At 31.0% G+C, this 22,039-nt stretch overlaps 5 protein-coding genes across 8 annotated transcripts; 2 read left to right on the plus strand and 3 right to left on the minus strand.

Moving 5' to 3' along the window:
- Positions 1–1,174: 1,174 nt before the first annotated feature.
- Positions 1,175–4,592, minus strand: LOC113556555 (acid phosphatase type 7). 4 transcript variants are annotated; one of them, XM_026961582.1, is made up of 10 exons: positions 4,449–4,592; positions 4,189–4,307; positions 3,538–3,732; positions 3,263–3,471; positions 2,446–2,543; positions 2,192–2,369; positions 1,958–2,100; positions 1,706–1,877; positions 1,491–1,628; positions 1,175–1,356 (listed from the first exon to the last, which is right to left on the minus strand). In XM_026961582.1, the coding sequence occupies exons 2-10, from the start codon at positions 4,289–4,291 to the stop codon at positions 1,282–1,284; spliced, it is 1,311 nt and encodes a 436-aa protein (XP_026817383.1). In that variant the 5' UTR covers positions 4,292–4,307; positions 4,449–4,592; the 3' UTR covers positions 1,175–1,281. The 4 variants fall into 4 exon arrangements, with proteins under 4 accessions (XP_026817383.1, XP_026817382.1, XP_026817381.1 ...); XM_026961581.1 differs by having other exon boundaries at positions 4,189–4,339; positions 4,449–4,591; XM_026961580.1 differs by having other exon boundaries at positions 4,189–4,379; positions 4,449–4,465.
- Positions 4,593–4,725: 133 nt separating this feature from the next.
- On the plus strand, positions 4,726–6,607 carry LOC113556747 (probable 26S proteasome non-ATPase regulatory subunit 3). The gene is made up of 2 exons (XM_026961875.1): positions 4,726–4,868; positions 4,929–6,607. The coding sequence occupies exon 2, from the start codon at positions 4,931–4,933 to the stop codon at positions 6,395–6,397; it is 1,467 nt and encodes a 488-aa protein (XP_026817676.1). The 5' UTR covers positions 4,726–4,868; positions 4,929–4,930; the 3' UTR covers positions 6,398–6,607.
- LOC113556748 (histone acetyltransferase Tip60) lies at positions 6,497–9,226 on the minus strand. The gene is made up of 9 exons (XM_026961876.1): positions 8,974–9,226; positions 8,856–8,913; positions 8,715–8,783; positions 8,385–8,653; positions 8,176–8,325; positions 7,528–7,611; positions 7,143–7,467; positions 6,918–7,080; positions 6,497–6,833 (listed from the first exon to the last, which is right to left on the minus strand). Exons 1-9 carry the CDS (start codon positions 9,007–9,009, stop codon positions 6,617–6,619), a joined length of 1,371 nt encoding a protein of 456 aa, XP_026817677.1. The 5' UTR covers positions 9,010–9,226; the 3' UTR covers positions 6,497–6,616.
- A 193-nt stretch (positions 9,227–9,419) lies between these two features.
- LOC113555920 (digestive organ expansion factor homolog) lies at positions 9,420–11,331 on the plus strand. Its single transcript, XM_026960544.1, has one exon. It carries the CDS (start codon positions 9,562–9,564, stop codon positions 11,251–11,253), a length of 1,692 nt encoding a protein of 563 aa, XP_026816345.1. The 5' UTR covers positions 9,420–9,561; the 3' UTR covers positions 11,254–11,331.
- Positions 11,332–11,405: 74 nt separating this feature from the next.
- On the minus strand, positions 11,406–12,382 carry LOC113555921 (39S ribosomal protein L17, mitochondrial). Its single transcript, XM_026960545.1, has 3 exons — positions 12,052–12,382; positions 11,705–11,915; positions 11,406–11,631 (listed from the first exon to the last, which is right to left on the minus strand). Exons 1-3 carry the CDS (start codon positions 12,247–12,249, stop codon positions 11,486–11,488), a joined length of 555 nt encoding a protein of 184 aa, XP_026816346.1. The 5' UTR covers positions 12,250–12,382; the 3' UTR covers positions 11,406–11,485.
- Positions 12,383–22,039: the final 9,657 nt, after the last annotated feature.

Below are 22,039 nucleotides of genomic sequence, written 5' to 3' on the forward strand. Positions count from 1 at the left end.
ATTAGATATTCTCAATAGATATAAGATTTGGAAAAGAAATAGTAGTTATTCTGACAAAATAAATTTACACCCCTAATTAATATGCAATATAAATATAAAATTGAAGAGCCTTTGCCTTCTTCCACACATCATACTACCATAGCATCTTCAAACATAACAAACATTCTATTAATTATTATACTTTGATACTCATACAGTCATACTTCACAAGTTTCAGCTTTAGTTTTAGCATAAATAGTAGACTCTTATATGCAATTTTCCAAGGTAATAGTTTAATACTAATATATATATTTTTAATGTATCAACAATAAAATATAGCTTTAAACATTTCAGTTAAGTTAATTATATATGATATATATATTTATATTTTATACACTACATGATTTTATACATATTAATATATTATAGATTACAAGATATATAGGTATTTTTTGTCAATAACATCCAAAAATAATTACAAATTTCAATTTTAAAAAGTGTTTCTAAGGACTAAGCATACACTGCAGAGGATGATTCACAGTATTCAACAAAATACAATTACATTTCATTTAAAAAAAATATTTATTAAACAAAACGCCATAAATTATAATTATTTTGTTACTTTCCAGCTTAAAACAATCATGCATTATGCAAAATTAGATTAAACTGGGATAAGCAGCTTCAACCCAAGTTTGATGTTCTTAAAAACTATTGGTATACTTAATAAACCAATAGTTTGTTTTGTTATGTAGATAATTATAATATGTAATAAAATTCTTAATTAACTGTTGATGTTCAAAAATGATAAATAATAAGTAACATTTGATTAAATTTATTTTAATAAAATAAGAATAATGACTTTATATTTAATTAACTAATTAAATTAGTTAATTAGCGATCTTAAAATATTCAGTCTGTATTCTAGCATGGTGAAACAGTTAAAAACAAATTACAAATTGAAAAGAAAATACTTATTGGTTTTACAGTAAATTGACTCAAATATTTTAATTCCAAAGTGAGTCCAATAAGTGGCTTCTACTATATCATAATTTAATAATATTGTTATTATTGCTTAAATTAACTAATAGTAATTGATTAATACAATATAATAATTATATTCAAGTTCATTAATTTTTATGAAAATTATTATTAAATAATAGTTATTCATGTAATACAAAAGTATATTATAATCATGAATAATTAATATTTAATTTCTATGGCACTAACAAGATAATAACATTTTATGAACTTAAATAATATAATTTTGATAAAATTTTGCAAACAATTTGATTTAGTTAATAATTATTTTGAAGTTGATTTTCCATAAGGTTTATGATGATCCTTGATGAGCCAAATATGATCAATAACCTCACCATCCTAAGCAAAAATTATTTCAATAAATAATTATTACATTGCATTTAAATTACATATTATTACATTAATATATACATAAATTAAAAATACAATATTTATGCATAAAAAGTTTGATAAATATAGTATAACATTCATACCCTGTCATCAGAAACTTGTTCAGCATATAAATGAGTATTATTATAAATCTTCAAACGACCATAACCATAATCACTATTTCTTATTGCTGACCAATCTGGAGGGTTTGGAATAAAATTATCAGTTCTTTCTTGGCAACCCTGCAACAATAAATAAAATTCATAAAATATTATTGGATTATTATTGTAACAATGGGATAAATTAATTAATCACTGACAGCAGAACCAGATGTAATGTGAACTGGTGCACCTGGATTAGTATATGGTTCTAAATAAGACCCATTATAAACAGTATGATCATACACAGGCCACATTCTTTCATACGTGTGTTCATGGCCCCAAAGACACAAGTCAACTCCATTGTCATAAAATAGTTTTTCTAACCCAAACCTAAGCAAAAAAAAAAAAGTTTTATTATTTTATAAATAAATTGGAATTTTCTTTATCTAACAAAGTAGTAATAAAATTACCAATGGAGTAATGGGAGACCAACTCTAGTAATTGTTTCATGATATGTACAATCATCTTTATCGTCATCTGAACAATACATTGGTCTATGACCATAAACAATTATCCATGGTCTCTCTTTTCGGTTTTCAGGTTTATTTGCTTCCTAAAAATTAAAATACATGATAAAATATTGAATTTTTGAATAAATATAATAATAAAGAATATATTAATAATATAATATAATGTATATATACTTTTAGATCATTAACAAGCCACTCATATTGTAAGACAACTGGTTTAATTCCATAGTAAAGGAAATAGTAAAACTCTGTAGAAATACTAATGAAATGAGCTGGCCCTAAATTAAAACTATACATCATATTCTCATAGCCACCAGGCATACTGAAACGAGCTTTGTAGTTGCTGAAATTACTACAAAATAATAAATTAATATTTAGTATTTGTTAAACAATTGAAAAATTTTTGTATTATTTTGTTTTAAACAAACTATTTTTGCTCGTGATTGCCAGGACAAGTCATGTATGGTACATATGAAGCTACAGGTTCCAATTGGCGCATGAATTCATCTCCAACTTTGGCATTTTCCTGTTAATAATAGGAATAATAGGATAAATAATAATTATAAATGATATAATATATAATTTTGTTTAATATTTTATAACTTTAATTACAGTTTGTTAATAAAATCCATGCAAAAATAAAATATTCAAGCATTAAGTAAAAAAAGATTACAAGACCTCGTTAAATAGCAATTAGTTTGAAGTATAAATGTGGATTATTTTTATATGTATAAATATGCAATTATAATAACAAATTTTGGTATCATAACCAACATTTAAAAAATTAGATAAAATATCATGTAAATTAACATTTTTTTGAAAAATGTATGATTCATATGCTCTGCATTGTAATACCATTTGTGCATAGTTAAGTATATAATTATCATGTCAATGTAAATGTAATTGTTGAATAATGATATAGTTGTTGAAGCTTTTATTCTTAATAAAAAAAAAAATAGATAAATAGTTTTAAGAAAAAATGAATTATTGATATACCTAATTAAAATATATATTGTAATATAACTATAAGAATTTAAGTTGATTAATTAATAAAAGATTGGATTTAAATATTTTAAATTACGTACAAATTAAAAAAAAAAAAAAAAACATGAAAAATATGACACGAGTCAACATAATAGTTATATAGTTAAACAATAACCAATCTTAAAATATATTTATTCTTTATTTGGAATAATAAAATACTTTAGAATAGTATTTTCAACTATTTTTAATAGTTATACTTACACTATCCATATCATATGCAAAATCACCGATATGAAGTATCATATCATAAAGTCCTCGTTCAGTTTCCTCTTGTAACCTAGGAAGAGATTGCGCATTTACATTACCCAAATCACCAAAGAAAGCTAAGCTAGGTGACCAATTAGTATCACTAGGAACAGTTTTAAACCAAAACTGGGCAGACCAGCCTTGATTACTTCCACAATAATACACTATATTAATATAAAAATGTGTTAACAATTACTACAAGAAATTACTTGTTTTTCAATTATAATTACCATATTTATTAGATGGTTGTAATCCTGTAAGCTTAACACGATGTATATACTGAGTGCGGTGGAGTTCACCACCATCTACAAATAATGTAGAAGAACCTGTAGCTTTAAGAATTGGTCCATTAATACCATATTTTACAACTGATTCGTCTGTATTGTTCCATGTTGTCCATGTAACCATTAATTCAGTTTCAGATTCTAATAAACAAAGTTGAAATATGTAAATAATAGCTTGAAATACTCAATGACCAAAATCATTTTGTTTTTATCAACAATTATTAGATATTATTTTATCAGTTTAGAATAAAAATGTTTAAATATTAAACAGTAAGGTTGTATACAAAAAGTAATATAAATTTGTAATTCAATAATTGTAAGTAAAAATGATTTATTATTTTTCATAGTAATACAGTTTATAAAATTATACATGTACTACGAATGTAAAATTTTGAAAATGGTACAATTATTTTAAAATCTAATACATTTATATTATACATATTTAAATATCTAAATATATATATATTTGCATTTTATCTATTACTTTACATTTTTCAATATTACTCTAATGATGATTTTAGTAAATCCTTATACAATTTTACAATGTATTGAACTTGTCTAATTATTTATTAATAGTAAAAACAACGTTCAACTCACCACCCAATGATAAATGGATTTGTTCTGGTTGATATCTCACGAGAGGATCTGCTGCACACAATCCAAAAATTGTTAGAATAACTAAACGTTGATAAGTCTTCATTTCGGTTTAAAAATTCCTTTTCGAATAAAATAACACGAAAATCAAGATCTAACAAGTTTATTGAACAAATTTAAATCCATTGTAGTTACTAGTAAGTAATAATTATAACTGATAAATTGTATTTTAATTTGTTTCTTAAACAATACTATCCACTTACATTTAGTTGTGTAATAATGAAACTACTGACAGAAGTACCGAGTGAATATCAATTATGATTTGACTGATTTGAGCGCTAGTCTTCCCATAATGGGTTATTGTTATTCAATAATATTTTTTATTTATTATTTATTAAATAAGTAAATAGTTGATAATAAACCTTTTGTTTGATAAACGATAAGAAAAAAACTAGGTAAATGTCAAGATCACGTATATGAAGTTAGAACCAATATAATTATCAGATTAAAAAACATAAACTTGAACATACCTTCATACAATTATTTTTGATTTCTTACGAATCATGATTATTATTTATTTGGAATTGGAAATCTCAACATAATAAAAGTTTTTCGTTAACCGTTCAGAGATCTAGTCTTTAAAGTTTACTCTGTTCTCTTTCGAAATCGTTAATTTTTCAGAGGTATATATTCAAGTATTTTATGGATTTTAGTAGACGTTATATTTGTTTATTATGTTTCAGCCATGGCCGCCACAGTTGAACCTATTCCTGATGTCGAGATGACAGACGTGTCAGATTCCCAAGAAAAAAAAGACGCGGCGGTAATCCAAGAAATAAGGGACAACATTCGACAGATCGAGAAGGCCGTTCAAACAAAAGAAGCGCGTTTCATGTTGCGCGTCTTACGATCATGGTCTGTAACGCGGCGCAAGCTCAATGCTGTGGTCTTATGGTCTGTGATCAATGGTTTCTACACTCACTCTGCTTCTGACAAAGAACTGTTATTATCATATGTTACTACTCCGGCCGACATTCCAGAAGCAATCAAGATGCGCACAGGTAAAAATGCAACAGGGGCCCTACTACCTGAAATTGATGGTTATATCCGCTTGTTAGTATTAGTACAACTCATTGATAAAGAAGATTATAAAAAGGCAGTGGAATTTTCTGATTTACTGATGGTGAAATTAACTGATAAAAATAGACGTACACTGGATTTGATTACTGCTAAAGCATATTTCTATCATATGAGATGTTATGAATTAACAGATCAATTACACAAAATTAAAGGATTTCTTTACAGTCGCCTCAGAACAGCTACGCTTAAAAAAGATTATGAAGGACAAGCTGTGCTTATTAATTGCTTGTTGCGTAATTATTTGCACTACAATTTGTACGATCAAGCTGATAAGTTGGTTCAAAAATCAGTATTTCCAGAACAAGCAAGTAATAATGAATGTGCTCGTTTCTTGTACTACCAAGGTCGTATTAAGGCTGCCCGTCTTGAATACTCTGTAGCACATAAAAATTTAATTCAGGCGTTGCGTAAAGCACCACAAAATTCAGCAGTTGGCTTTAGACAGACAGTACAGAAGTTAGCTGTCACAGTGGAATTACTGTTGGGAGATATCCCCGAAAGGCATATATTCCGTCAAGCAAGTTTACGTAAAGCATTGGTACCATACTTCAGACTAACCCAGTCGGTCCGTTTAGGAGACTTGACAATGTTTAGTGAAACATTAGAGAACTTTAAGAAAAATTTCCTAAGTGACCACACTTATATGTTGATTCAACGTTTACGTCATAATGTCATTAAAACTGCCATTAGAGCTATTGGTGCATCATATTCACGCATTTCAGTTGACTATATTGCTGAAAAACTTGGATTAGATTCTCCCAAAGATGCTGAATTCATTATTTCTAAAGCTATTAGAGATGGTGTTATACAAGCAACCATTGATCCTGAACACGGTTATGTGCAGAGCAAAGAACCTGTTGACATATACTGTACACTCGAACCACAGATGGCTTTCCATCAACGTATATCCTTCTGTTTGAACTTGCACAACGAAAGTGTTAAGGCTATGCGTTATCCTCCTAAATCATATGGTAAGGATTTGGAATCTGCTGAGGAACGTCGTGAGCGTGAACAACAAGATTTGGAACTAGCCAAAGAAATGGCAGAAGAAGACGACGATGGATTTCCTTGAATATAAAGTTAGAACAATGTTTTCTTCAATGATTGATTTTATAATTTTTTTTTTTTAATCTATATATATACATATTAAAATATATGAAGTAATTCTCTTACATTAAGGTTTCTTATAATTCATAATTTATATACAATTTATGAGTATATTTATTTCAATATGTACCAAATTAAAATATACGATTCAATAAAAAGTAACACTAAACATAAATGTGTCTGTTCACCATTTGGCGCGTTTAGACCAGTCTTTAGGATTCCAATGTAAACATTTTGGATCAATTCGAATCTTTCTCTTTTGAAACGATTCAATGTGTGTAGTAATTATATCCTTATTTATAGATATGATGTATTGTCCTTTGTAATAATTGATTAAATTGAGTATCTGTAAGGTAGAAACAACATCTTCTTTTTTAATACTAGTCAGCTCACAAATTTCACTAAAAAAATAAAAATAAAATAAAAGGTTAGAACGGTTAAATAATTAATAGAGTATTGCTGAATTATATTAAAATATTATTAACTTGATTGTGATTTGTGGTTTTTCGTTATCTGGCATTGGTTTCACAGTCAACAGAATATCTAAAATGGTTTGACTCCAATAACTACGATAAGACAACAAACCTAAATCTGACAAAGGCTTTTCAGGTGTACCAGTTTTACCTTCAAATTTTGATAATTCATAACCTAAGCAAAAACAAATGAATTATATGCCGTTTAATTGAACTTATTAAAAACAATCAACATACTAAATTCAATTAATAATTTTCCATAACCCTTTCTCTGATAAGGTGGTAATGTAAGAATACAAGCAACATTATAGTCTTCTGTAGACTCTTTTTCTTTAGAAAAGTAACCCACAATATGAAATCCTTTCAAGTCATACTCAGTCATCACGTAAAACAAGAATGGATCAGTGTCATAGTATAAAGTTTTATGATCCAAAAATAGTTTTGCTAACAAACACAGATTTTGAGAATATGATTTATTCTTCCGGCCATCAATTTCAAAAAACGATATCGATTCTTTTCTGTATATTTCTGTACCAGGTGGATGTCTCAGGTTACATTTTATCTGTTATGCATAAAATTAAATAGTTAACAGAAATTAAAAGAAAGAAAAATTAATACTTACACTGTGTCGATAAAGTGATGTTCTACTTTTTTTGAATTTTAAACAAAATTCACAAATAAATATGCATCCCAAGTTCACCATTTCCTGTCGGTATAAAATAAATGTTTGTATTATTAAATGTAATGATGTTTGTCATAAATTCTAAGTAAAGCTATGAATTTGTTTGTATTTACTAAAACTTTGTGAAAAATAAAAATGCAAAGCAATCAAATGAAAATTGATAATATAATATCTTAATATTTACAAGACAAAAGTAGAAAACCTAAGTGTATTTAAAAAATTTATATAAAGTTGGTTTTCACTAAAAATATACATTATAAATTTTAATAATAATATAACTATTATACCGTTTTTGGTATACAATAATTTATTAAATTTCATACGTCTATCAGTACTCGTTACAGTGACAAACTCAATAACAAGGTACGCACAAAACAGAAAAAAGTGACCTCATCTATAGTCTATTCAAAATATGAAACACAGTCGGCGGCCGACTACTACGCATGGGCGTGGCTTAACAACACAGCAGGCATACAGATCGGATAGGATAAACAGATACCCATAGGTGTTGTCTGACCGCCGCCCAACGTAAACTGGTCGCTGCCGACTATGTTTCTTATTTTGAATAGACTAGTTTTTTTTTTTTACCTGAGGATATGGAGAAAAATACCATGGACTTATTTTATTTAAGCCAAGTTCTATCATTTCTACATTTTTCATTCGGGTGACAACATCATCGTGTTGCATAACCATTGAACCTGTCTGTCGTGGTGTTGGTGTTGGTAAATCTTGAGAGTCCTGTTCAATTCATAAATCATATAACATTCAAACTACATTAGACACAAATTTCAACACACTTCATTATCAACAATTTTTCTTTTTCTAGAAATTTTCTTTTGTAAAGCAGCAGATAAAACTGTTGCGTCATTGTTTTGTGTCACAGGTGGTAAGCTCAAAGGAGAAGCTGGTCGGCTTTGGGACAGTATAGAAACATTTTCAACTTTTATTTTCGGAGTGCTAGCACCAGTACCAGAAGTTCCAGTAGTCATACCATCTTTTCTGGGATATTGAACTTTACGTGTATCTAATCGTTCTTCTGTTACCCATTCATCTAACCTCTTATTATCTATAACATAAAATTTGCAATTTTAATACTACCTAATTATCTTGAATCAAATTTAACTTACAATCAATATAATGGACATAATAATAACGTGTCATTCCCACGTCTTTGATACTTATTATTTCTGCTAGTGCTAAATACATAAAAAAAAATAATATTTATAATATTTTAAATTAATAAATTTCACCAATACTGATGTACGTACGCCAGTCGTCACTGCTATGCATTCTCACGGACAGTCGACATCCTTCAGTTAACAAATTCTAAAATAAATTATTACATAAGTAAGGATTATGTTTTTGTGAAATTGAATATATACTCACAACTGAATCGCATAGAAAGTCAGGGTCTTCCTTCATGATGATATATATTTTTGAAACGATTTCCGTTTAGTAAAATTAACGGAACAAGTATGAGTTTATTGTCGGATGAGAATACAGTTATGCTGTGTCTTGTACTCTTGTGATTATAGTATAACGAGTTGACTTCAGAACAAAAAAAAATTGGGAAACGATAACGGTTATGATTGCAATTTACTGAAAAGCCGCAAAAAGTTGGAGCGTAAACAATATTATCAAAATATTAGTAAACATTTATTATGTTATACTGTGATAACGAATGATACCCTGTGTTGACGAAAATGTAGAACCATGGAACACTAAACAAAATTATGATTATACCCGCGAAATGTGAATTATCGATTAAAATACTATCTCAGCCGAGTACTGATAAGTGATAAAGAAAGTAAACAGTAAACACACGTGTTTTACTGAATATTCGGTTTGAATGATTTGGTAGAGAGCTTTCTGTAATTGTGTTTGAGCGTGTAACTGTGTATAGTACTTTTTTATGTTTTTAATAATTATTACTGTTATTAAATACAATATTGCGTTTTGGAGGTAAAATAGAACATGGAAGACGATCCTTTTATAACCCGTTACACTTACGATTTATCTCCAGAATTAATTACCTGTTTAAACGATAAACCTCCACTCGAAGAGGAGTTCATTTTAGAATGGTCCGAATTGGGCAAACTAATATTCAAAAAACCAAAATTAACTTTAGTCGAAGACCGTTGTGTAAAGCCGTTGGAAGAAACTCGACCATTTGCCAAGCTGCCCGATGTACCTTCAGCCGTCGACAGTGTTAAAAAATTGGTTTTGCACAAACAACTTGCATCAAATATTAAAAATGTCAATAAATTCCAATTAGAACTGTTGTCGATAATTACCAGGTACCATGATTTCAGTTATACTGAAAGAAATTTTGATAACGCAGAAGAATTGCGGTATTGTTACTGTATACATGCCATTAATCATGTACTTAAGAGTCGAGACATTGTTGTTGAAAATAACGATAAACAAGATGGTGACGATGACGAGTTGCGAGATCAAGGTCTTACCAGACCTAAAGTATTAATTTTAGTCCCATTTAAAGATGCCGCATATCGAATTATAAACGTTATGATATCCCTTATGTCTTCCAAAGAAAATTTCAATGTAGTGCACAAAAACAGATTTGTAGAAGAGTTCACTGGTGGAGAATTGACGTTGCCAAGAAAAAATCCTAAGCCAGAAGACTTTGAAAAAACTTTTGTTGGAAACATTGATGATGCGTTTAGAATTGGCATGGCAGTCACTAAAAGTAGTTTGAAACTGTATGAAAATTTTTATAATTCTGACATAATAATAGCATCACCGCTTGGCTTGCGTATGATTATTGGTGCTGAAGGAGAATCGTCTAGAGATTACGATTTTTTGTCATCTATTGAAGTTTTGATATTTGATCAGTCTGAAATATTTTTGATGCAAAATTGGGATCATGTGTTGCACATCATGAATCATTTTCACCTACAGCCAAAGGAAGCACATGGTACAGATTTACAGCGAGTGAGAAACTGGTCAATCAACGGCTTGTCTAAACATTATCGACAAACAATATTATTTTCGTCTTGTAAATTACCTAACTTGATGGCCATATTAAAGAATAGATGTATAAATTATGGTGGTTCAGTTAGTGTAGTGAATCCAATCATAACTGGTACTATTAGCCATGTCGTTTGCAGTCTTAAACAATTTTACCATAAACTCAGTTCAAAAACACCAACTGAATCCATTAAAGAGAGATTTGACTATTTCATAAATAAAATTCTTACACAACTTCAAGCTTCAAATGAAAAACACGTGTTAATCTATGTTCCGTCTTATTTTGATTATGTGTGCATTAGAAATTATTTGAAAACGGAAGATTACAGTTTTGTACAAATTAGTGAGTATACCAAACAAGGCAAAGTAGCTAGAGCCAGGGATTTGTTTTATCATGGCGAATGTCAAATTCTGTTGTATTCTGAGCGTTTTCATTTTTATAACAGAACTAAAATTCGTGGTATTGAAAATATTATTTTTTATCAACTACCCACAATTGCCGGATTTTACAGTGAACTTTGTAATTCAATCATAGACAACGATGGCAGTACTCGGAATATTACAGCACTCTACTCTCCTTATGATGCATGTGTATTGACGTCAATAGTTGGAACTCAAAGAGCAAAATACATGTTGACTTCAGAGCAAAAAATACATATGTTCCATTCAGGAACGTAATATTGTAATTAAATCTATTTGTTTAAAATTATTATTTTTAATCATTATTTAATAAAGAATGAACTTGTTTTATTTTAAGTGATTAGTTATGCACCTTACATTTCTGAAATATAATAAAATATAATATATAAGTTTAAAAATAACTCAATGTGTATAATAAAAATGCATCGATTTTAATTGAGTATTTCTAACTAACAACTGTATTTACACAAAACAAAATATGATTATAGATTTATTCTTCCCGTTGTTCTTCGAGAGATTTGGTTATTTCCTCATATTTCTCAGCCCTATATGCCTTTTTTGCTTCATCCAATAACACATTGTGTATAAAATTTCTTTGATCGGACCGCTGAGGCAGAATTGCTGGAAATGGATTACCTAAAAGTGACACATTTAATCATTATTAGACAATCATTCATGTAAGCGCAGACATATAGACAGTAAGCCAAACCTCTAAGTTCTAGGACTGAACGGGGATACACAATTTCAGGGTATGCTTTTGGCGCCCGGTATAACATTGTGTATGAAGTCTGATAATCATTAAACCGGGGAACCAATACTTTGAACAATTTGTGTATTAACTGTTTTTCTTCTATCCAATAGTCGGCCATCTCCATGGTTGGTTTGTGTGTGTCTCCGTGTCTGATGGCTTCAGATATTAACTACATTAAATTATAAACAAAAACGTAAGTAAGCGAAAATCTCAAGCAAGTCAGATTAAATGTTGGTTTAATGATCTATTGATTGGACTCTTAGTCGTGTTGTTACGACGGCGAACAGTAGACAACAACTACTCACTCTTTCTGCATACCCTCTGGTCTCGTCAGCCAACGTATAATTCAATTCTAAACGTTCGTATTTGAACAGGGCGTTAACTGTTTTACGTAATTTATTTAACCGACCCTGTGGTCCTTCGGGACACTTTAGATTCTTATGGCGAGGACTGACGCGTATTCTGAGTTTGGAAATTAACTGCGAAACCTCCGTTTGATTCATCGTTAAATGCGTCGATTATCTTCAGTTTCTCTAAAACAATCCGACGAAATCGACTAAACTGAAATTTAGAATATAAATTTAATTATTACAATAATATAATGTAATATCGAATTCAACCCGAAAAAAAATGCCGTATCGCTATCATTCGACGATAACATAATCACACTGTGGTATCAGTAATAAGACGCAGGCATACCAAACATAATACCACTACACCGCATTCTACCGACGACCAGTCTTAAAATACCATTGTATGAACGGCCCTAAATAGTGTTACAGAACAAGTAGAAAGTAAAATTGTAGATACAGTGGCGGCGTCAGTATTTTTTTCTAGATAAGGCCAATGGGAGGCCAACAATTATAAGGTAGGGCCACAATAAATTAAAAATGAGTACATTATAATGTCTAAGGTTAGGCCACTGGTAGGGCCAGGCGTTTTCAAGTTCATGGCCCTACCTTGCGGCTTGCCCGTCCCTGGTGCTGCCACTGGACAACGGTCAATAATTATGTTTTTAAGTAGATTTTAGATGTGGATACTGATTTTTAGCTGGTTTACCTACAACATAATTGAATCATATTTTTAAAGCATAATATTAATGTTTTGTCTGTCATAATATGATACTATACATTAGAAGTATAAATTAAATTAACATAATAATTACGATTGTGATTGCGGATCTTTGTTCTGAAAAGTCAGTCATAACTAGGACTCGGATGTTGATGACCTAAAGAACCTTAAAAAATGACCTAAAAATGATGGAAAATGACTGCAAAAAATGACCCAACAATTGTCAAATTATGAAATAAAATGACTTAATTAACTGGAAAATGCAAAAAAATGACTTATTTTATATTTTATATTTTTAAGAAAAAAAACCTTTTATTTAACATCTTGTTAAACATTGTTATTTAAATATAAACGATACATAACAAAATATAAAAATGATCCTAATTAAAAAACCTAATCAAATTTATTACATTGAACAATAAGTGCATGTTTGATATTTTCCATAATAAATGATCTGCGATTGTCTGAAAGTAAATTCTTATATTTTGAGAAACTTTTTTCTACGTCTACTGATGTAATTGGTGCAAATTGAAAATGAGCAATATCGGAATTATTGAGGTCGTCTGGAAAGTTTTGGTTCGACACGTTTTCACCATTCAAAATTTTTGAAATTGTTGTCATTGTTTTAAAGCCCGTATTTTTATCCAAAACGGATTTTAATTTTTTTTTTATATCTTGTCCTACTCTATTTTCTGCTTGTTGAATTTTATTTTCTACATCTTGTACAATTTTTATCGAGTGATGAAGACTAAGCCCAAATGTTTCTAACCGAGTTATAGAATTACTTAATGTTCCAAAATTAGAGTAAATGTATATCAAGTCACTTTTCAAATCACAATCGTCCATGAGATCTTGAGCTTTCTCAATCGATGTAGCGTCTTCTCTATTTAAACCAAGTATTATTTCCTTTAAAGTTTCGAAGTGTTCACAATAATAATTTGCGGCACTTAACCACGTCCCCCTCTAGTTAATACAGGCTGTGGTGGTAAAGAAATATTCGGTGCCTTTTCTTGAAAAAATTGAATACGAGCAGGACACTTAAAAAATTTTTTTTACGTTGGATATTAATTGATCAACTTTAGGAAAACATTTACGGACTTCTTCAGCAACTCTGTGTAGTCCGTGAGCTAAACAGGTGACATGTTCCATTTTGGAGTACATTATTTTTATGCCTTTACCAGCCTTTACCATATATGGCGCTGAATCGCTCAAAAACAGCAAAATATTGTCGTATTTAATCCCTTGAGGCCACAAAATATGAAGTGCTTTATCCAATAATTTAGCAATGCTGGTATGATTAGCTTTTTCTAGTGCTTCTGTGTCAAGTAAAAATATTTTTCCTGGGCATCCAATTTCTAACGTTCCGATAATTACATTCGCGATGTACCGGCCTTCCACATCTGTGGTTTCGTCGATAGAAATTCACAGTTTTTGATTTTCACAATACTTTTTTATATTATTCATTGTTTCTTCGTAACATTGGGCAACATACGACGGGAATACTCTTGCTTGCATATTTTTCCAAAAAGTTACAAAAACAGTCGTTGGATAATTTATTCAACGGAATATTAGCCGATAAAAGGGCTTGACACAAATCATAATTAAATGTACATTTTCTGGATGGTTGTGTCAGTAAACTTTGATTTTTTGATTTTTCAGTTTGTAAATTTTTGCGCTCAATACCACGTATATGCTTTTGACGTGACACGTGTTGTTCCATAGTGAACTTTTTATCTGCGACAACCTTAACGTCACATATCTTACAAAAAAGTATATATCCATCAATTGAAAAAATATCACTTCCGAATTCAGACACAAACGCACGTAAACGAGCACTAGTCGAAATTTTATTTTTAGGCATTTTTTAATAGAAAAGTTCTTAAGACAGGACAACGGTCAACAACACGCTACACGAGACGGTCGAATACTAAATTATATTATACAAAATATAGTGGCTACAATACGTGTTAGCTGTTATTGAAAAATAATCATTTTATTGTTTACAATAATACACTTTAAATATAAATATACTATAATAGTATAGTCTATAAAGTATAATCTATAAATATACCTTATTTCAAACATTGCGAGATAAACAGCTCCAACACGACCAGTAATTTTAATGTAGGTACCTAGTTATTTTCGTAACACTAACAACAATAAGCTATATTTAAAAGTTAAAATAAGATATTAGGTATATTTTATTTTTATGAAATTTACACATTTAATGAAAAAAATTAATCATTAAATGTATATGTAAAAGAAATTTTTGCTATATTTTAGAAAAATGACGTATTGTCGAAAAAAAATGATTTAAAATGTAGGACCGCGATTACATGATATCAATGAGAAACAAAGGCAAAAAATGCAAAAAAATGCAAAATAAAAATTTTAGATTATTTTAGTAGATATACTGACGATTAATCGAGATGCATTAGAATTAAAATGTATTTCGGATACAAAAACTAAACATTTGTAACTAAAACTCTTCACGATGTTCTATGTAAAAAAACTAACTCTGCACTACGAATTGGTATATTGCGCCAAGTGAACCGAAAATGTAAGTACTCGATACTGTTAATCCTTTTGTATTTTTATTCAAACTATTATTATTTACTGACTTATTAGTTATTTATTAATAGGTACCGATCAAATAGATGGACCCGCAAAAACTAGTGCCGGCGGCCCTGGACAAATATATACGTACACGTTGATGGCGGCGATCCGGATTAACTATAATAAATAACACCTGTTATTTAACCTTATCCGTCCGCGTTAACAAATCGATCGTTTTTATAATATTCTTCTATCATCTGTAATAATTAATGTACAGTTGGATTTATGATTGAATTCTTTACATTTCGCATAATACGATCTTTTTAACAGTTTCCTTTTATTAAATTAAAATATAGAACCGTCATAATATAATATAATATTATACAGTAGTCAGTAGTGTTATGATGAATCACGATAGTCATAATGGTATATAGCTGTCTACATCAATCGATCTAGAAAATGAAAAAAATAAAATGCGCGAACAACGGATGCGAACGCGTCGACGTACATGAAACTATCGCTGAGTGTGCATGATGGACGAGCGTTGAACGGCCGGCAGCCATGTCATTGCTATAAAGTCACTAGCGAACGCATTATGGGTACGCGCGAATATCGTTTACGGCGCAGAACTGCTGAAAGGGCCACAGACAATCCGGGACAAGAGCACAGGAGTACGGAACCCGATGGTCGCGTTGAGCGTCGAGCTTGCGGACGGGGCCGCATAGTCCTGTCTGCTGTCTCGCGATGGCGGCCGTCACTGGCCGCGGTCAGTTCGCTGCAGTAGTGCACTGCTGCACGGCGGTTGTTTGTCGGCAGTTCGTGTGTCTCACGCAGTCGTCGCCCGCCTTATATTTTGCGCACACGATGGCCCTATATTACGTATGTATTCGGCGTCGCAGTCACCCTCTCTGAGAGTGTGGCCGCCAGCCCCGTAAGTTCGCGGTTACTGTTGGTGCGGCCTGCACCGTTGTTGGAAGACGACTGCGTGACAAGTTTAAAAAACAATGCGTAACAATATGTGCGTGTGTCTGTGCAAAATAACGCAATGTCCTGATTTTATATTAATGTTTATTTAATTATTTTAATCATTATGACTATTCGTGTTAATAGACAAATAGCCATAATGCAATATCATAATTATCTTAAACGATGGCGTCTCACCACTCACGCCCGTGAACTGTGTCGCGACGGGGAATAATAATCATGCTTCGTAGATGGGAATTATCCACTTGCACCAAAAAATAAATAAATTCCTTCAAAACTAACCCGGGGGGGGAGTAGGGATATTTTTGAGCGATTTATAAAAAAAGCCATAATGTCTACATAAAGATTATAATCTTCATAATTTGAATTCATTATATATTAAAAATATATATGCCTATTTATGTTTAATTACAGAGATATTATTGAAATATCTGGACATAACCATAATACAAGGTTCAATAATTCTATTGGTATTATTGTTCCAAAAGCTCGAACTAATTTTAAAACATTTTATATATTATGTGTTTTGTAAAATTTGTACTACTTTAAAAATTAATTTAAATTCTTTTGATAACAATTATAATATATTATTTAAACGATACATAAACACTATACATTTTGAAATTCTCACACTTAAAATAATGATGTAAATTAAAATTTAAGTTTATATTATGAATTTGTTAATCATAATATCTTACTATAATTAATTATTTTTTTTTGTTAAATATTAAAACTATAACTTTTACTAATATCACAACTATAAGCTATTTTGAGTAGACCAATATTGTTATTGTTATAACTGCTAATTGTAATCATTACTGTTATTGGTGAAATCAATTATTATTAGGTACATAAAGTACAACAAAGATTTGGTGGTAATTTAAGCAATTTTTTAAAAAAGAAATACAACGCTTATTATAGTTATAATTAACTGTATAGGTATTAGGTAGCTTTATATGTAAATTCTGTTTATAATAAATTTATTATTATGCAAGTACCTACCTATAGTTATTATTTCCAAAAATATTAGTCACATAATATAGATGTACAGAGAAGAAGGAAATACGTAGGATAACCAGAAATAAACTTATGATGGTATAGGTGACGGAATCTATAATTTGTACTTATAAGTTATAGTAGACTATCTGTAGATTACTTCCCGGCAGCGTCGATACTATATCGGAGGATCGTCTTGAATTCTTGATGCCCCCGAAGTGGGTTCTTTGGATTCTTAGGACTTAGGAGTTAGGGACACCCCCTACCACTACCGATATTCTCAACCTTGTATGCAGAGTGCTTTGGATGACAATCTTGCAAGCAAAATGCTTAAGTAAAAATTATGTAAAAAGTTATGTAAACTTTGGCTAGATTATATAATAATATGATATAATATTTTACAATTTGGACAAAACAACATTGTCATTTTTCTTATGTTTACGTTGTAATTTTAAAAATTGATTTAAACGTCGCAATATATTTTTGTATGTATAAATTACGACGTATACTAAGAGAATTACGCCATCCGTGATATGATTTGATTAAAATAAATGATTTGCACAGCACAATATTCCTCACACCATGTCTGACGTCTGTAGTATAATTACCAAATTTTTACAACACTTCAAAAATAATTTTATCTGCGCGATAGCGTACTTTATTTTGTAATAGCATTATTTAATTATGTTCTGCATTTGGCATCACAATTCACAACGACTGTACGAAGTGGCGTGCGAAGTTGACGACCGGTAGCTTTATTAATTATTAGCGACCAATTATTAACGGTATGACGAAAATAGAATAAATAGTGATTACATTTTCAAAAAACAGTCTGAGAGAGGGTCTATAGTATTATTATAATATAATGTCAAAGAAGCATAATTTAATTTTATTATTATTATACTATTGAATATTGATAACCTTTGGCTACGATGAACTTAACGTATAAATGACGAACACGGAATAATTTTGCAATTCATTATTTTTCAATAACAATCAGGCATTTCCTATCTATTGAATAACTTACATGAAATAAATAATTTAACGTGAAAATATACTTGTTACAATATTACGTCATATTTATGTTTTCGTGTCCAATAAAATGAAAATGTGAAAATGATAAAATATTGTTTATACTATAAGTAGGTGCTAATTTTGGGTCTTACCTATATAATAATATAAAATTGGGCATGCATTAGTTTATGCATTACAATTTAGATTTTTAACACGACCTTTTATAGTTTATAAAATTATATAAAAATAAAGCAGGTCCGATAGAAAATAAAATAAATACATTATATGCGGGCCCCATCGACCAGCCTTTGAATGTGTTATCTCATTAAATAAATAAATGAAAAAAAAAATCGACTGAATATTTTGTGGTGCATATAGTAGTAGATTGGGTGCAAAGCGCGTGTTGTCACTGTCCACCTCGATATGACATTATAGTATTATAGACGGCCCGCGGCGGAAGAATAGCGCAAACGTGTTTAATCTGTGCGCGATGGTGATGACGACGAGTACGCGCATAATTATAGTGAAAAAGTGCCCAGAATCGGTGGCCAACGGCGGCGGAGTGATTTAGCCGCCGAAGTGTAAACGCGTAAAAGAAACAGTGTCCGCCGCACCGATCATCGTGATACTCTGTATGATAATATTATAATGTCGTCCCGTCGTCGTCGGTCATGTCTGCATCTTCCGGTCCCCGCGCGGATGTCTGCGGCGCACCTGCACCGTGCCCGGAAACCGTCGGATCGTCCATTGTCGACACTTATTTTATTCCGTGCAACTCGCCCCATATTTGCAGTTTCCGCACATCAATACGTCGCTGCCGTCACCATCCGGACCGCGTGATTGTTCGCGCTCGCGTACCAATAGCCATGCCGTATGGTATTTCCGGTCATCCGTCGTGATAATATATATCATTATATTATGATGTTTGCGGGTTTCTCTCGGCGGTCACGGATCTGCATCCCGGTTCCCCGCACACTAATGTCGCCACGTCTCGATGTTTGATCCGTGCGCGCAGTCAATAAACGATTCGGCCCGTCCCGGTCACTGCACGTGCGTATTCGTACCGACCACACGATGTCTACGCCGCTCGTTTCCGTTTCACACGACGTCCGCGTATTTTTCTAAGCTATTGCGAGTGTGTTGTTTAGGAGGTACGCCGTCACACCGTTCGAGTTCGGTCGATGAAGGTTTCGCGAAGAATGCGAATAAACGATTATAATATTATTATTGTCAATATTGTCATAAATCGACGTTGACGACACATCACTATACCATCACAGTGATGATGAGTGAACGTACCACATTAATACATCATTACAGATAGTATAAATAGTATTATTTTTTTTTCATTTATTTTATTTTAAATGTGTCAACATATAACATGTTATTACAAGTTTTTTTTAATACAATTAAAAATTTATTTATGTATAATATATATATTATTTATGGTATGGATAATCAGAAGATATGTGATGCGTGTAGTGTTAATTTATTAAGGAGTGAGAGTGATGGGTAGTGGGATTTTGTTTATTAGGGATGTTATCGCAGCTAGGAGGGGGTTTAGGATTAATTTTAACTCGTTAAGGAAATTGGGGACAATTTGCAGAGGTTTGTCGGATGATGGTGTGTTCGCTGTGGCTTCGGCATACGAGGGATTTGATCTTAGCGCGTCATGCCACTCCTGCGAGGTGCAGATGGTACAGCATGTGTTTGAATGTGTTGATTTTTTCTTTTTGATGTTCCGTTTTTGGATTTAATGCCGCATAAATAGTAAACAGTATAATGTAGGATAAAAAGAAGGATTCAGAAATCGATATAGTCCCTTGATAAGACAACTGCTAGATCTACTCGCTTTTGTCGACGCACCGGTCAAACATTATACGACAGTTGCAGACGTATACAAGAAGGACGAATAATTAGACAAGTAATTCAATAAGTGTTTAGGTATACGAGTTATCAATATATCCGATTGTTTATTATTTAAGAAATAATTTTTGCTCGCATCTGGAATGCTGATTGTTATTAAGATGTATTGGCATTATTGACAATGTAAATTGTACACTAATAATTTATAATATATAAATACAAGTTTCCTGTATGCACATAACCAAGGCTGTAGATTTAATGAATTTCCGTGTTTTTATTGCTACGCACCTTATAATAAAATAGATTCGACTATTACCGTTATCGATATATCACATGTGTCGTGTTGTTGATCGCGTTTATGTCGTGACAGCACGCTATCGGCCGTATCGTTGTCGTTCGTCGTACAGGAAACGCTAACAGCCGTGGTGTCGTACCTTCGTCGTCCACCGTTTCTGCATGCGATCTAAGCCATCGAGCCGCAAGAGTGTCTCGCAGTGATGACTGAAGTTCGTGTGCACGAGTGACAGATTACTGGATTTATATTGATTTTATTTCGTTTTGAGATTGTTGTTGGTTTTGGGTGATCATATATATTGTGTCATATTATATACTCATACATGTATTGTATAGGTCATATGTGTATGTGAAAATATATTGGCATTTATAAGGCGATTACGACGACAAATCTTTATTTGAATAATTTTTTTTTTAAACAGGAACAAATAGTGTTCCAGTCCGACCAGTCCCACCCCATACAATGTGCACAGTGTATTAATTATAGTACATTCAATCGTATATTCGTATAGCAGACAACAGTATAGTAACAGTGAGAAGCTATTCGATTACGACATAAATAGCTGCTGGTTTGTAGACGGACATTTATGATGACAAGCGAACATTCGTAATAACCGAAACAGACGCGTCTGCAAATGGATTTGGTTTGAAATTTAAAGTGAGGTTTTTATTTTTTTGTTTTCACTCGTCTTTATACTTTTACAGTGCCGACAGTGCCGTATAAGCGTGTTTTAATTTGTTCGCGAGAGCTTTATAATATTGGCGTTGGATTAATTAACTTTGTTTTAACATCGGTTAACTTTGTTTTACATTTCTGAAGTAACTTGGAGTCTCACTAAGTCTCTTCATTTAAGCCCGTAAGACTGAAAAAGTTTTTGGAAAAAAAACTTGCCAAACATTACTCATTTACTCGTAATTTTTTCAACAGATAAAATTCGTTATTTCGTGAGTCATTCAAGATTCAACCGATTGAATAACCTTGCCTCGGTATATTGATTATAAAAATAATATTGTAAATTTACAGGAAAACGATATGAACAAGATGATCTATTTAATTTTTAAGTGTCTATACACTCATTGACTCATTTCAAAAACTATAAACATTTTTACTTGTTAAATTTTACAATTTAAATTTTTTGTTAAGTAAGTGTTTGAAAAACGTAATTTTGGTTATTTAATTTAATTTTAATTTGGTTAGGAGAAAGAGAGTTGTATAATTTTCAAAAAACAAATTTTGTATGTTTATGGGAAGATTAGTTTTGTAATAGGTGACTAGAGGGGAGCATTTTACATTATGAACCTCATGTTATATAATTATAATATAATAGGACTGTTCAACTACGTAAGTGGGTAATTTGTTACATATTTATTTACAATGAAAATAATTAAATAAATAATGTTTCAACTAACAATATAAAAAACACTATGTAAATTACCAACTAAATTTAAAAGAATTTAATGATTATTAAAAATTTTTAAAATACATAATTAAGTATAGGTACTTACTAACAA

This window comes from Rhopalosiphum maidis, chromosome 4, assembly GCF_003676215.2.
Source record: "Rhopalosiphum maidis isolate BTI-1 chromosome 4, ASM367621v3, whole genome shotgun sequence".
NCBI classification, from domain to species: domain Eukaryota; kingdom Metazoa; phylum Arthropoda; class Insecta; order Hemiptera; family Aphididae; genus Rhopalosiphum; species Rhopalosiphum maidis.